The 13,873-nt window shown below is 43.5% G+C and overlaps 1 protein-coding gene across 3 annotated transcripts in view; it reads right to left on the bottom strand.

Annotated features, from left to right (window-relative positions):
- Positions 1 to 1,994: 1,994 nt before the first annotated feature.
- ASPHD2 (aspartate beta-hydroxylase domain containing 2) overlaps positions 1,995 to 13,873 on the bottom strand; it is a 45,736-nt gene continuing 33,857 nt past the window's right edge. For all 3 annotated transcript variants that reach the window (XM_083146573.1, XM_083146555.1, XM_083146563.1), the window contains 2 exons: positions 6,326 to 6,439; positions 1,995 to 3,012 (listed from right to left, as the gene is read on the bottom strand). In XM_083146573.1, coding sequence (XP_083002699.1) covers positions 2,903 to 3,012; positions 6,326 to 6,439 — 224 coding nt within the window. In that variant the 3' untranslated portion in view covers positions 1,995 to 2,902. The remainder of the gene's footprint in view (positions 3,013 to 6,325; positions 6,440 to 13,873) is intronic.

Below are 13,873 nucleotides of genomic sequence, written 5' to 3'. Positions count from 1 at the left end.
CCTGTCGTAGCCCCTGTAGAGGGGGAGGAAGGAGAAAGTGAGATGGGTAAATGTGATGACCAGAGACAGTTGCTAGGCCTCCTGATTTGCTGCCGGGTCTTCTTCCCTGTTGATCGCCGCCGCCGGGCCTCATGCTGTGTCCCAGGTCTCCTTTTTCCCCCTGACTTTCACTGGGCGTCCTACAATTGCCGCAGCGGGGCCTCCTGCTTACCCCGATCATAATGCCGCAGGGCCTCCTGCTCCATCACAGGTATGCTTCTCCCACATTGCCGCTGCCAGGCCTCATGCTGCCCCACGCACTGGCTCTGGCAGTGGCTCCCTGGCGCAGCAGACGCCGGCTCTGACTGCCGCAGCCTGCATTAAACCAAGTGCCAGGTTTTCTTCCTGGCCGGGCAGAGGCATGGACAGAACTACTGTCGGCAGCGGGCCCTATTAACTCCTTGGGCCCCGGTGCACTGCACCGGCAGTAGTTCCGCCCCTGCCTTCAGTAGTTAGGCTACTGGGCGGAGCTAAGGATTACATTTGTGATTCTGTGATGAGACCTGGAAAACATGTATGTATTAGGGTCCTGAGGATAGAGTTTAAGAAAGTATTCCATACTTTGACAGAGTAAAGTTAAAATGACATTAAATGACACTTAAAATCACATTGAATCTAGAAAAACTTAATTAGGTACTATTTTATGAAAGATTCTTGGTACAAATTCTGTGCTGCTTCAAAGTACTTTTCTGGTATACATCCATGTGTCCAAATGTGTACGGAAGGACAGAGATTTCAGTGTCCATAGTCAATGAAATCCTACTTGGTGCTTCTTCAGATGCAAAATATTTCACAAAGGGTAATAACATGCTGATTTTAAATACATTGCTATTTCCATTTCAAAAGTATGACGATTAGTAAATCTTCTTCTTGAAGTTATGGTGGCAGAAGCAATCCATTGTACGGAGTCAGCCCTGTATTGTGATTATAAGTAATACGGTCAAAATTACTTAATATTTTGACCACAAGATCAAGCAGGTATTTTATTACCAGGTCATATAGGTTTTTTTGTTTACAAATTATTGGAGCCCCTGTCTGCATATTTCTTGGTATGCTTTTATGGAAGAGTGCTGCACTGCCATCCTGTGGATAAATGTGGAACTAACTTTTTGGCTTCTAAATTTGTTATAATAAGATAGATAATAGTAATGTAAATAGAAACAAATTCACTTTCCAAGTTATGGGAACTTCTACATATACATTTGAAACTTCTATACAGTATACTCGATAAAGTCAAATTTGGTTAATAGAAGCCTTATTTTGCATTACTGTGTATTTTATGTTTCTGCAATACTCCTGTATATACTAAACTCCAAGAGCCTGCAGTCTGCACCCTTGGTATCTGTAGCACATATGACACTCTACTGTGAAGGTGTTCTCTGGTCTCCGTGCACCTGGAAGCCGTAAACTCCAGGGGGGTAGAACAAAAAGCTTGTGGTATCTTCCAAACATACAGCTGATCATAGCACACTGAAAACAGCCTTCCCTCAAGGTCATATGCGTTACACATGCAAAATACAATTGTCATCTCCTGTGGGTGTATTCTGCATGAAAAAGAAATGGCAAAGAACTGGTTTTTTTTATTATTATTATTTTTTTAGCTTCTCTTGTTTTTATTACTGAACAGAATGGAGTCTGTTGCACTGAGATAGTACAAGACAAAAAGATGAAAAAAAAAATCCACATTAAAGACAAAATGGCTGCTTTACATCCGCCATTTACATCTGGAGCCAGAACACTAGACAGACAAACTGGAAATGTTCCTTATTTCAAACATAAAAACAAACCCTTTGGTCGGATAAAGATAGATTCTCTGAAATTCCTTAAAAATAACCGTGATCAAGCCCTTCCAATGCCCACAAGTGAGCTCTTATAGATAAATCTATAGACATTTGAATAATTATACCTATTTCTCAATTAAAAAAAAAAAAAAAAAAAAACTTGGACCAGTGAAGAAAAGTCCACTTATTTATTTGATTTCTATGATTTAAACGTTATCAACTGCATTCAAAAGATCTCTATATTGTATACAATAATCATATAATGCAGTACTTAAGCTTGGTTAAAAAAAAAGACCTTATTCATTAGTTTTCTATAATCATGGCTGAGCTGAGGGAGATCTTTCCCATATGATTAATGAGGGTGGTAATCAGCCCAACATGTCTGAGAGCTAGAAGTTAGTTACAGCCCAACATGTCTGAGAGCTAGAAGTTAGTTAACCCTACATGGCTGATCAGTTTTGAAGTGAACCTGAAAGAACATGGTCTTCATGTCAAAGGTACATTGCTTTAGGTCTTCCCCAAACATGTATTTCAGAGTTGTATAAATATACAGTAGCAACAGGAAACATACTATAGCAGTGCTGCATTCTAGAAGTGGGTGACAAATATGGCATTAGCTGCAATGTGACATAATACAGTCCTCACTCAACTTTATTAAGTGGAGAACAAAACTGAGCATTGTGGAGTCTTCCCAGCCATTCCCTGAATGCTTCTATGGCACTATATGCGCCTATAGATTTTCTCCCAGCTTCTGCCTCATTAAACAATAAGCATTTAAGCTGAAGGTTGTTTTGTGCTGTTTATTAAATATGGTGCCAGGAGTCTTTAGCAACCATATCAAGTGCTCTCCTCTGTTAAGTAGAGTTCAGTGCTCTTTCATGCCAGAGAATTGCACGTTGGCTGATGCATACGAGTCCTCATCACATAATTTCTACAATATAAACCTATGGAGAAGCCAATGGTAAATAGATAACATAAGATGTAGTTCATATACACAGAATGGGTTGTGTTAGAGACAAGCTTTTCTTTGAGGCAATATCCCTTGAGCATAGATGTTTGGTTGCAAGAGTGGTGTTACTGACTCAGCGTCCAGGTGCAAATATAGAATCCAGGGCTTGGCGTTCAGCTGCTGCCACATTGGGGTGCCACAGATCCACCATGAAAATCACCCGAGGTCCTTCCTCAGCTGAACCTAGAACATCAATGAAGGCATGTTATGTCATATACAATATGTAAAGCCTTATGCTATAATACATGAGTAGTATAAACCTTTGAATAGCTGTGCACAATTATATGCTTGCGTGGGTTTCCTCTGGGAACTCCAGTTTCCTAGCACAATCCAAACCGTGGGGGAGATTCTCTAAAACGCTCCGCCCCCCTTTGCCGCCCATCGCAATTATAATTATCACATATGTTCTAACATATGCGATAATTATAGCAAAGGACAGCTCTTGCTTTAAGAGCTGTCCCTTGCGGTGACAGCAGGTCCCGGCAGCTCCCCCCTCCCTCCCACACCCGGCGCTGCTGCTGCTGCGCCGGGCTCTCCTCCTCCCTGCACCTGGAAGAGGATCAGTGCAGGGAGGAGGTCACAGGTCCGGGCAGCACAGCTCTGTGCTGCCCGGACACAGGTGAGGGGGCGATGCGGGGCGGCGGGGGTCCGTGCGGGGCGGAGGTGTGTTCGCGTTAGAAACCCATTGGCTTCAATGGGGCATCGCCAGATTTTTCTTAGAGCATCCCGAAATGCGGTAAAAACCCTGATAACGGGGTTTTTACCGAATTTTCACCTTAGAGAATCTCCCCATATACTGGTAGGTTAATCGCCTCAAAACAAAAATTAACCCTAGAATGTCTGTGTGCGCGTGTACATGTGGTAGGGAATATAGAGTGTAAGCTCCACTGTGGCAGGGACTGATCTGAATGTTCATATATTCTCTTTAAAGCGCTGCAGAATATGTGTGCACAATATAAATAACTGGTAATAAATAATAATGCATACCTAGCGATGTCTCTACAATACTTTTGATCAAACCAAACAGCCCCGCACACTACGCACACTATCCCATTATTTGCATCACTAATGCAACAAAAATACAATGAAAGGGTACAATGACTACGGACAATAGCATTTCATGTTCTAATGTGTGTAACTAAGGGGGAGATTTATTGAACCTTGGGCTAAAGGTAGAGAGGTCAGCTTCTATAGTATTGCCAATGTCCCTAGTTAGATGACATTTAAAATATGCAGCCACGGCCAAAAGTTTTGAGAAGGACACAAATATTAATTTTTACAAAGTCTGCTGCCTCAGTTTTATATTAGCAATTTGCATATACTCCAGAATGCCATGAAGAGTGATCAAATAAATTGCAATGTATTGCAAAGTCAGAATGAGCCCACAAGGCAGAATGAACCCACAATGAATGAACCCACAAGTTCATTGTCAATGAACTTCAGGGGTCAATCTGATTTGCTTGGTAAGCTGCGAAGCTCACAGTTTACTGAGCATTTGTGTCTCCACACGCTGAATATCCACTCCACAGCTGCCGTTTCCCCTCGCAACCATGTGAGGGGATGTGTAATGAAGACACATCCCCTCGCATGCCGCAGGAGAAATCTTTCGATGGTCGCCCACCATCGAATTTCTCCTGCCTTCACAAATAATTGTCAGTCTAGACTGACTCTTAATTGCGGGCACTGGGATGATGATGATGTCATGTGACGTCAACCACCCAGCCCCGCCAGGCATCGCCCCCCTCATATATCCCAGCACTTTCAGGAAGATGCCCATAAAAAGCTGGCCATTCCCATGGCACAGCACTGCCACCTCCCCTGTCCCCCTGTCCCGCTCTCCCCTCTGCGAACTTCCCGGGGAGTAAGTATCCATTCACAGTAAGGGTTTGCACATGCGCAGAAAAGTGCATGCTCAAGCCCCGACCACAGGGGGGCAGGGGCTGAATTTGGATCACTGAATGATCCAGAATTGGCCCCTCAATCCCAGAAACAACATTTCCATTGCATATCAGTCCTGCCTCAAAAGGACCAGCTGACATAATGTCAGTGATTCTCTCATTAACACAGGTAAGATTGTGGACGAGGACAAGGCTGGAGATCACACGACCATGCTAACTGAGTTAGAATAACAGACTGGAAACTTCCACTGTTAACTATGATTACCTGCAAGGAAACACGTGCTAGTAAGACTGTACCTCAATCAACCATTTATCGGATCATCAAGAACATCAAGGAGATAGGTTCAATGGTTGTGAAGGTTTTAAGACACCCAAGAATGTCCAATGTCCAAGCAAGCCACAAGACCGCCTCCTAAAGTTCATTCAGTTGATGCAGGTTTGGGGCACCACTAGCGCAGAGCTTGCTCAGGAATGGCAGCAGGCGGGTGTAAGTGCATCTGCACACACAGTTAGGCGGAGAGTTTTGGAGGATGGCCTGGTGTCAAGGAGTACAGCAAAGAAATCACTTCTCTCTAGGGAAAACATTAGGGACAGACTGATATACTGCAAAAGGTACAGGGATAGACTGCTGAAGACTGGGGTAAAGTCATTTTCTCTGATGAATCCTCTTTCAGATTGATTGAGTGTCATCTGGAAAATGCTTGTCTGGAGAAAGAAAGATGAGCACTACCATCAGTCCTGTGTGATGCCAACAGTAAAGCATCCTGAGATCATCATTTGAAGCATCATGTGTAGGGTTGTTTCTCAGCCTAGGGAGCAGACTCACTCACAATAAAGAATGGTACCAAAACATCATCCAAGAGCATCTTCTCCCAACCATCCAAGAACAGTTTGGTAATAATCGATGATTTTTCCAGCATGATGGAGCACCTTGCCATAAGGCAAAAGTGATAACTAAGTGGCTCTAAGAACAAAACATCAAAATTTTGCATCCATGGCCAGGAAACTCCCCAGACCTTAATCCCATTGAGAACTTGTGGTCAATCCTCAAAAGGAGGACTAACTCCAAGCACTGATTAGGCAAGAATGGCCAGCCATAGGTAAAGTATGTGGCCCAGGGCGATATGCAGAGGTCTTTTAAATGAAGGGTCAACACTGCAACACTGCAAATATTGACACTTTACATAAACGTACATGTCAATAAAAGCCTATGACACTTATGCTTGTAATTCTACCTCACTGCACCATAGCAACATCTGACCAAAAAGGTCTAAAAACACTGAAGCAGCAAACTTATACTTGTGTCATTCTCAAAACGTTTGGCCATGGCTGTAGAATGATGTTCAGACATATTAATGGACAAATTACATTTGAGAAATAAAGAGGGTTCTGAAGCTCATTAATAAATGGGATGGAGCAGTTCTAGTATACAAAAGGATGAAAAACCCTTTACAAAGCTAAATATCAACTGTCACAAGGGGGGGGGGGGGGGGGGGGATCTGTGCTGGCTTTATACAATACACCTGTGTCTTTTTCCACTTACGATTTACAAAATGTTTACTATAATGTGAAGTATATAAAGTTGAAACATCACCTACCTTCATGAAACGCAGTGTGCAAGAAGGAGTCATCAAACAGAAGGCAATGTCCTTCTGCCCAACACTGTGGTTCTCCCCCTACCACAAGCTCACAGTTGGCTGGGATTCGGAGACCTTTAAGTAAAACATATTTTTATTATTATTAGTTTATTTACATGGATTCAACTGCACCTAGCAGAAACAAGAAAACAACTACTTACAGTACAAAACAAGTACAGTACATGGTAAATAAAGACAGTTGAACCAGGGGACAGGACACTGGAATAATCATTAGGGTCGCAGAGACCTAATGTTAGGTGTTGTTGAAAGGAGTATGGAGTAAAAATAATTGTCTAAAGGTCCATACATACTGTGCAATTTTGCCCAGCGTGTATGGACAGCGATGATGGCGAAAATTGCTGGGCTGAAAATCGCTCAGTGCATACTGAAAGTAGCTCAAACGTCAAAACTGAACTGCTTTCAGCTCAAAATGGGCCTTAAGAGATGAAAAAACACACAAGGGGAGATATATATTACTTATTACCTCATATAGGGCCAGATACACTAAGCTTCAAAAGTGATAAAATGGAGAGAGTGATAAACAGCCAACCAATCAGCTCCTGCCTGACATTATTCAAACACAGCCTGGGACATGACAGGTAGAAGCTGATTGGCTGGCTGTTTATCACTCTCTATTTTATCACTTTTGAAGCTTAGTGCATCTGGCGCCACATTCTCTAAATGACGTGTTATAATAATCCTCAAACTTCAACATTGAAGCTACGCAATGCAATGCTGGGCATTACCAATTCATTATTTACTTAACACTGGAAAAAATTCCTGTCCGTGTTCTTATTTATAGACCATAAAGACATTGTGCCAAGGAGAAAAGCAGCAATCAGCAAACAAGAACATTCTCTCCATTTGTAGTTGGCACGTCTGTAACTGCCTTTCACAGCACATGGATTATGCAAGAGGAATCATTCATAATTCAGAGAGGTATTAAATGTGATCTAGATTAGAGTTTAGGAGTTAGCAATTTATTTAATATACAAATTGTAATTATGCAATTTAGACCTCGGGCTTCTATAGAATCAGAACCTTGTAGACCCTATGAAAGGACATTTGCACCATTGACGCTATGTAATGTGTTGGCTGAACCGCATGGAATTTTTGGTGGCATGTCACTTATCTTCAGGAAAACTGAAACATTTATATTCATCATAATGACCTGTAATGTTTATTTTATATAGGAAACAATCTTTTGGTACTTGTGTATTTGCAGGGCGCCCAATTAGCATACGTACACAAGCGTAGTGAAATCGCATCGCATCCCATGGGCCGTTTTAGTGCTGTGCGATGCGATTTTCCTGTAATTTATTCACTGCTCTCTTGGCCCTGGCAGATCGCGTCGCATGCGATCGCACCTCACGCAAAATCGTATGTGATTTTATAGGGTGCGATGCCATTAAATGTGCTATACACTTGTATGACAAAGCCGTGGTAGCCTAAAGTCTTCTGCTTTTTGCTGAAGCCTAGACCTATGCAGACCATGTGAAGTGTCCCTCATATCAGTAAGCGGCTGTCACCTGTGGACAACATATTTCCTGCACACTTCATGCCGCAAAATCCACATACAGTAACGGTCTCCAAAATCTCAACAATACAGTATACATGAATGGAAAAAACATGTGCACCCTGGTCAAACAGAATATTCCACGTAAACAGGAATTCTTTTTTAAATATAATGAATACATTGTTGCTGAACAGTAAAAAAAAAAAAAATATAATAAAAACCATTTTTGTGGCAAAAGTTTTGGTTTTTGGTCAGTGAACCAAAAATACCAGCTTCCAGAAAAAAAAGGTCAATGTGGACAGGAACCTTCGATCACACAGTCGTTTTAGATTGGTTATCCCAAGCAATATCATTTGCATCTTTTAAAAAATGCTAAAGACAAATGTTCTAACTTATTACAATACTATCTGCAAGTAAGCTTTAATTACAGGAAGATTAAATACTTTTATCATTTCAAATCTCTACTGTACGTGTTGCAATAATCTTGGTGCTAAAGTGAATGAACATACAGTACAAGCATTTTAGTCTGCAGAGAACGAGTGGATATTAGAACTAATCACGGAAGTCAATATGTTATACTAGAAGGGGCAAAGGTTTTCATTGATTAGCTGGTTGCAGCTGAGCTTTTGCATTTCATGAAGACAATGTATTATTGATACAGTCATATCGATTGCAGCAAATTTCACTACTAAAATGTCTCCATTTGTTTACATTCATGTCACCTTTCACAGCAGGTTTTCCTTTCATAGAACAATGGCAACATTGCTTACTAGGACTAAAAGGAATTACTATTGTTAAACAAGGGATAAAAGCCACAGTCATATATATATATATATAGAATCAGCTTTATTGGCCAGGTATACTTGCGTATACTAGGAATTAGATTTGGATTGCTGTGCAACAGCCAGGGTGGGAACAAGTAGAACAGTGACAGTACAGATATGCACTACAGTACATGTATCCTGATGAGGGACACGGACATGGGAAACATATTTCCCTGAGCTGTACAGCACCCAGGCAGCCATTCAGCGGCGCAACTAGGTGATTGCAACAGCCAGATAGGTAACAAGTAAAAAACAGTACAGATATGTAACACTACAGGGGAGACCAGGGGTACATATTTTTGGCTGGGTGGCACAGATCCTAGGCAGCCATCAGCGGCGTTATCTTGACTGCACCACTCACAGGGCAGCAGTTCAGCAGGCTGGAGGGAAAGCAAGCATGGGTGGGGGGGGGAGAGAGTCAGTGAGGCAGGGGGTCCTCTCTAGGCTGAGGTCCACTGCCGCCATTAAGTTCGCCTGGGCATCGATGGGGGGCTCCAGCAGTCATCGGCCGGGGCCTGCAGGCCGTGAATCCCTGCTATCAATGCCGGGTGTTTCAGTCGCGGACAGGGTCCTTCCGGCCGGGGCCTACCTGGTGGTCTCCATCGTACCGGGTGTATCCTGCACCATCAGACACTTGGCACACTCCATGGGGAGCTCTCTTTATGGGAGAGCTCCACGTGTATGCGTCCATCCCTAGCCCCCACCAGAAGTACATATAATTAGGGGCAGGATTACTGTGGTAAACATTACCACAGATAACACAACTATTTTTTTTATTATTAATGTGAATACTCGCACTCCCAATTGTCAAAAAATAAATACCACCCCCCCCCCCCCCAAAAAAAAAAAACCACCACAAAAACAATATAGGGTAATATTATAAAAGCCTATTTAACTGCTTCACTTTGGACAAGAGCTGTGGGTGCAATAAAACAAATGAATTGCCCCCTAAATAGTTACAATCAGCTCTACATGCCCGAGTCAGTTATCTCATGTGCCGGCCAGTTACTCTTACTAAGTGGAGATGCAGCAGAGATAGGTACATTTCTGAATCACCCATTGTTGCATATGCACTCCGTCCCCTACAAAGTTCCTTAGCCTTCCCAACTGCTGAGTGGGAGATGTTGGCAACTTTGTTCTGGTGCAGATCATGCATAGTGAGATAACTTAGCAGTTTGCTGCATTAGGGATAAACAAATGCTACCTGGTCCTAGCCAATTTGATGCCCTAGGCATAATCGGTGAGGACACCAAAAGTTTGACAGGCACAATGTCGTCCTGGTAAAGGTTTACACTAACAAAATGTTGACACACAAAAAGGTCGGTATGAGTTTTCATGGGATTTGGACCCTCACTTAGTGTAGCGCGTACCCTCACTTTACCGTTCCTAATCGTAGCCCATGTGGAACTCAGGTCGACACATGAAATGATACACATATTTCTTGTGTCAAACTTTTTTAAATGTTGGTCTAGTGGATGTTGACTTTTTGGTGTCCACCTATGACTGTCGACCTAGACAGTCACAGACAAGATTTTGCTTGGCGCCCCCTATTTCTGCCTCTGACCCAGCACCCCTATCCCAGCACAGCATCCATCACCACAGATCACAGATGTAGCCAGCAATATCCATCACCCCTCAGGCATAGTAATCCTTATTTTGGTGCTGAGTATTGTTCTTCATTCACATTATGCCACACTTCAGTAGTACTTATTCACACTGCACCACCCAGTACTGCTCCTTATTCACTTTATGCCATGCCATAATTCTCTTTACATATCGTCACCCTATATTCACATTACGCCACTCCGTACAACTTACTACTACTAATTTTTCTCGCACCTGTCACTTTTAGGTAAAATCACTGGGACTTGCTCTGGCACCCCAGCGGGACCCCTGAAGAACTAATTAAGCAATTAGAAGTTTCCAATTACCTTAAATAGATTGTAATTACTCACATCCCGAATCAGTGTCTCCTTCTCCAGCCTCAAGATCCAGGTCTGTTTGTATTGCACATGCGCCAGTCCCTGCACCTGTCATCATAGTACAGGTGCTGGGAACGCTGCGCCTGTGAGTGGCGGGGACCAGGAGGAAGGGCAGCAGTGCATCGCGACCAATGCCAGCCCCCCTCCTGCTAAATGGTATGAGCCACCACTGATAGACACTGTAACCAGACACACCTTCACTGGTATTAAATACAGTTCATGGAGAAGCTGCTGCAGTGCTTTGTAGGAAAGGCTACAGCATGAAATGTGCTGATGATCTTTGTGTTTATTAGTTTTATGGCAGATGTGACAGAGTGAAAACAGATGAGCAATTACCATACTGTATTGATTATGCCAATGGTAAGGTTTGCTGAATGATAAATCAATAACAAGAAAAACGAGATCATGCACTGTAACGTGTGAGATTAAAGTGCAGCCTACCAAATGAAAACAACTCACATAATCAGTCCATAGTATGTACATTGCTGACTAGCCGAGTCATGGGCGCCATTTCCAAGAACATACACAGGCCAATAAGCAGGAGGGTTCCACATTTGATGTGATTTAGTTGGTAATAACAATGATAAAAGATATGACATATAGGGCCTGATTTTGTGTTGCATGCAATCTGCAGGAAATGCAGATGGTCATGTAATTGAAAACCCCTATGGCACATGCGTTACACAGTGTGCACACAATGGCGCTGTTGTGATCGGGTCAGCTGTTATCAGAATGGGTTGCAGAAAAGTGATGGGCATTCCTGGGAGCTGGCTTCTGACACAAACATAGGAGGCCACAGTTAGAAAGAGAAACTGTATTTTATATAGCACCGTGGGTGTGACCGATGGTAGAATCTAAGGATGCACCAATAGGATTACAGCATGAATGATAGCTAAAGTGGGCATCTTATTCTTTGCACATTTAGCCAAATGGATTGTAAACAAGGAAAGGAGTTTGTATCCTTATTTGCATAACGTGGCTGATGAGTGATCACCGATAGGCCCAGCACCTTCATTACAAAGCACACTGGACATACATAGAGCAGTGACAGTCTTGATTTTGCACCAATGCGCATAAATAGCTTTCAGCACATTTTAAGGTGTTGAATAAAGGCAGCATGCTGTATTTACAGACCTCCATTTCTGTGCATAGATATTGCCACTTAAGTGAGAGACCACCTTAGAGCTAGGCATTTCTGGTGCGCACTTGCGCTGAGTATTGGTGAGGGGACACAGACAGCTCACCTATTCCTGAGGGCCAGCTGAAGATGTAATGGCTCTGGATTGGAGCACCTGCCCACACCATTGCTGTGCCACCCCTCCTCCCAGTAACACAGCTAGAGTTGGTGTCTGCTAATTCCTGGGATTATGGTCAGTGCAGATAGATGTCAAGGGTGTGTGGGTGCACGTCCGGTTTCATTACGTCACGCTTCCACCTACCCAGTATTGCCTGTGTCCAGAGGATTAGCAATCGCAGATGGGCTGTGTGCTGGATAACTTCAAGCCCTTTCTGCTTCGGCCTCCTCTGCCTCTCCGTCCCACCTCCCCTGCTGCTCCATCCCACCGCTCTCAACCTGCCTAAAGTTGTCTACTCCATGCACTGAATGGATTCAAAGGGCATCAGGATGCTGAATATGGCAGGTACAGACACAGGGGCTTATTCTGGTTTATTTGCTCCCCTGTGCAAACGCACAGGGGAGCGATGTTTTGCATTTGCGCATGTGCATAAGCACGGCGTGTGTGGCCATGGCGAACAGGGTGGGGACACGGGGTGTGGGGTGGTGGGTCGGGCCATTTGCATATGGAAGCCCAGCGATTCATGGGCTTTGCCATGAGAATGCTGTGCGATCTCATGCAAATAACCCGATGACGCGGGTGCGGGGGGGGGGGGGGGGGATTTGTGGCCAGCTGACATCACCGGATGTCAGCTGCCCGCCCACTTCCTCCCGAGCGCCCACGCATATGTAAGTGACTTGAGAGTTCCCTTATATGTGTGCACCTTCACCATCATTCGATAGTCGCTGACCATCGAATGATGTGGGTGGATCCCACTAGGCTAAGAATGGATGTTACTGTGTAACCATTCGCAGGCCCTGTGAGGGAATCGCCCTTGCGATTGGGTGGTGGCCAGGTCACCATTCGCAAGGAGGGGTTTGGTGGACTTGCAAGGCTGAGAATTCGCAGCCTCACAAATCAACCAGAATAACCCCCACAGACTCAGATGGACTCTGTGGATGGGTGCCTAAAGATATAACAAACTTTTATTGTTTAAATAATACATGTGAAGTCTCCATCTTTGGGCCACCGACATTTGATGGCATTGGAGGCACAAGCTTACTGTGTCAAGGGCCGTCTGTAGATTGGGTTATACTGTATGTACTGTAGTTGCATAAGAACAAAGATTAAATCACGGACATTAAATTCAGATTCATACTAATTTCAAGTGTTTTACTGTAACATCTAAATATTAATTGCGTCATTTAATATTTATATCATAGATATTTTGCAATGTGCACTGAGAAGGATCCAATCGGATCTCTTCCAGTATCTGCTGTGGCATCGGACTCATGTGCAAATGGACTCCTGGGTCACTGTTGGTTGCAGTCCGGTATGCTATCCAATGCTGAGAATACAACCCAGCCGCTCTGTCATCCTCTTCTGACTTTCCTCTCCTCAGCCCCTGGTAAGTATATGTAACATATACATTGATCTTAGCATAACACATAAAGGGCCAGATATACAGTATCAAGCTTCGCAAAGTGATAAAGTGGAGAGTGATAAACAACCAGCCAATCCGCTCCTACCTGTCATTTTAAAAACCAGCCTGTAACATGGTAGGTAGGAGCTAATTGGCTGGCTGTTTATGACTCTCCATTTTATCACTTTTTGAAGCTGGATACATCTGGCCCAAAGTGAATAATATGGATTATCCTGCTACAACGGCACCTTTCAAGGGGTGCAAAATATTAGACAGTAATTGAACAATCAGTTCTTGAAGGGAAAAAGGCACACTTAAAAGAGCTGTGCAAGTATGATACGGGCCAAATTGTGATTGCTAGATGACTAGGTCAGAGCATCTTTAAAATGGCTGTTTTTTGGGGGATCTACCCAGTATGCAATTGGCAGTGCATAAGGAAGAGTGGTTCAAAGAAGGACAACTAGGGCACCATTGACAGGGTCATGGGCAC

Source organism: Crinia signifera, chromosome 1, assembly GCF_055691185.1.
Source record: "Crinia signifera chromosome 1, ASM5569118v1, whole genome shotgun sequence".
Taxonomy (NCBI): domain Eukaryota; kingdom Metazoa; phylum Chordata; class Amphibia; order Anura; family Myobatrachidae; genus Crinia; species Crinia signifera.
The sequence above is the reverse complement of the archived record's forward strand: the minus strand, read 5'-3'. Positions and strand labels throughout refer to the sequence as shown.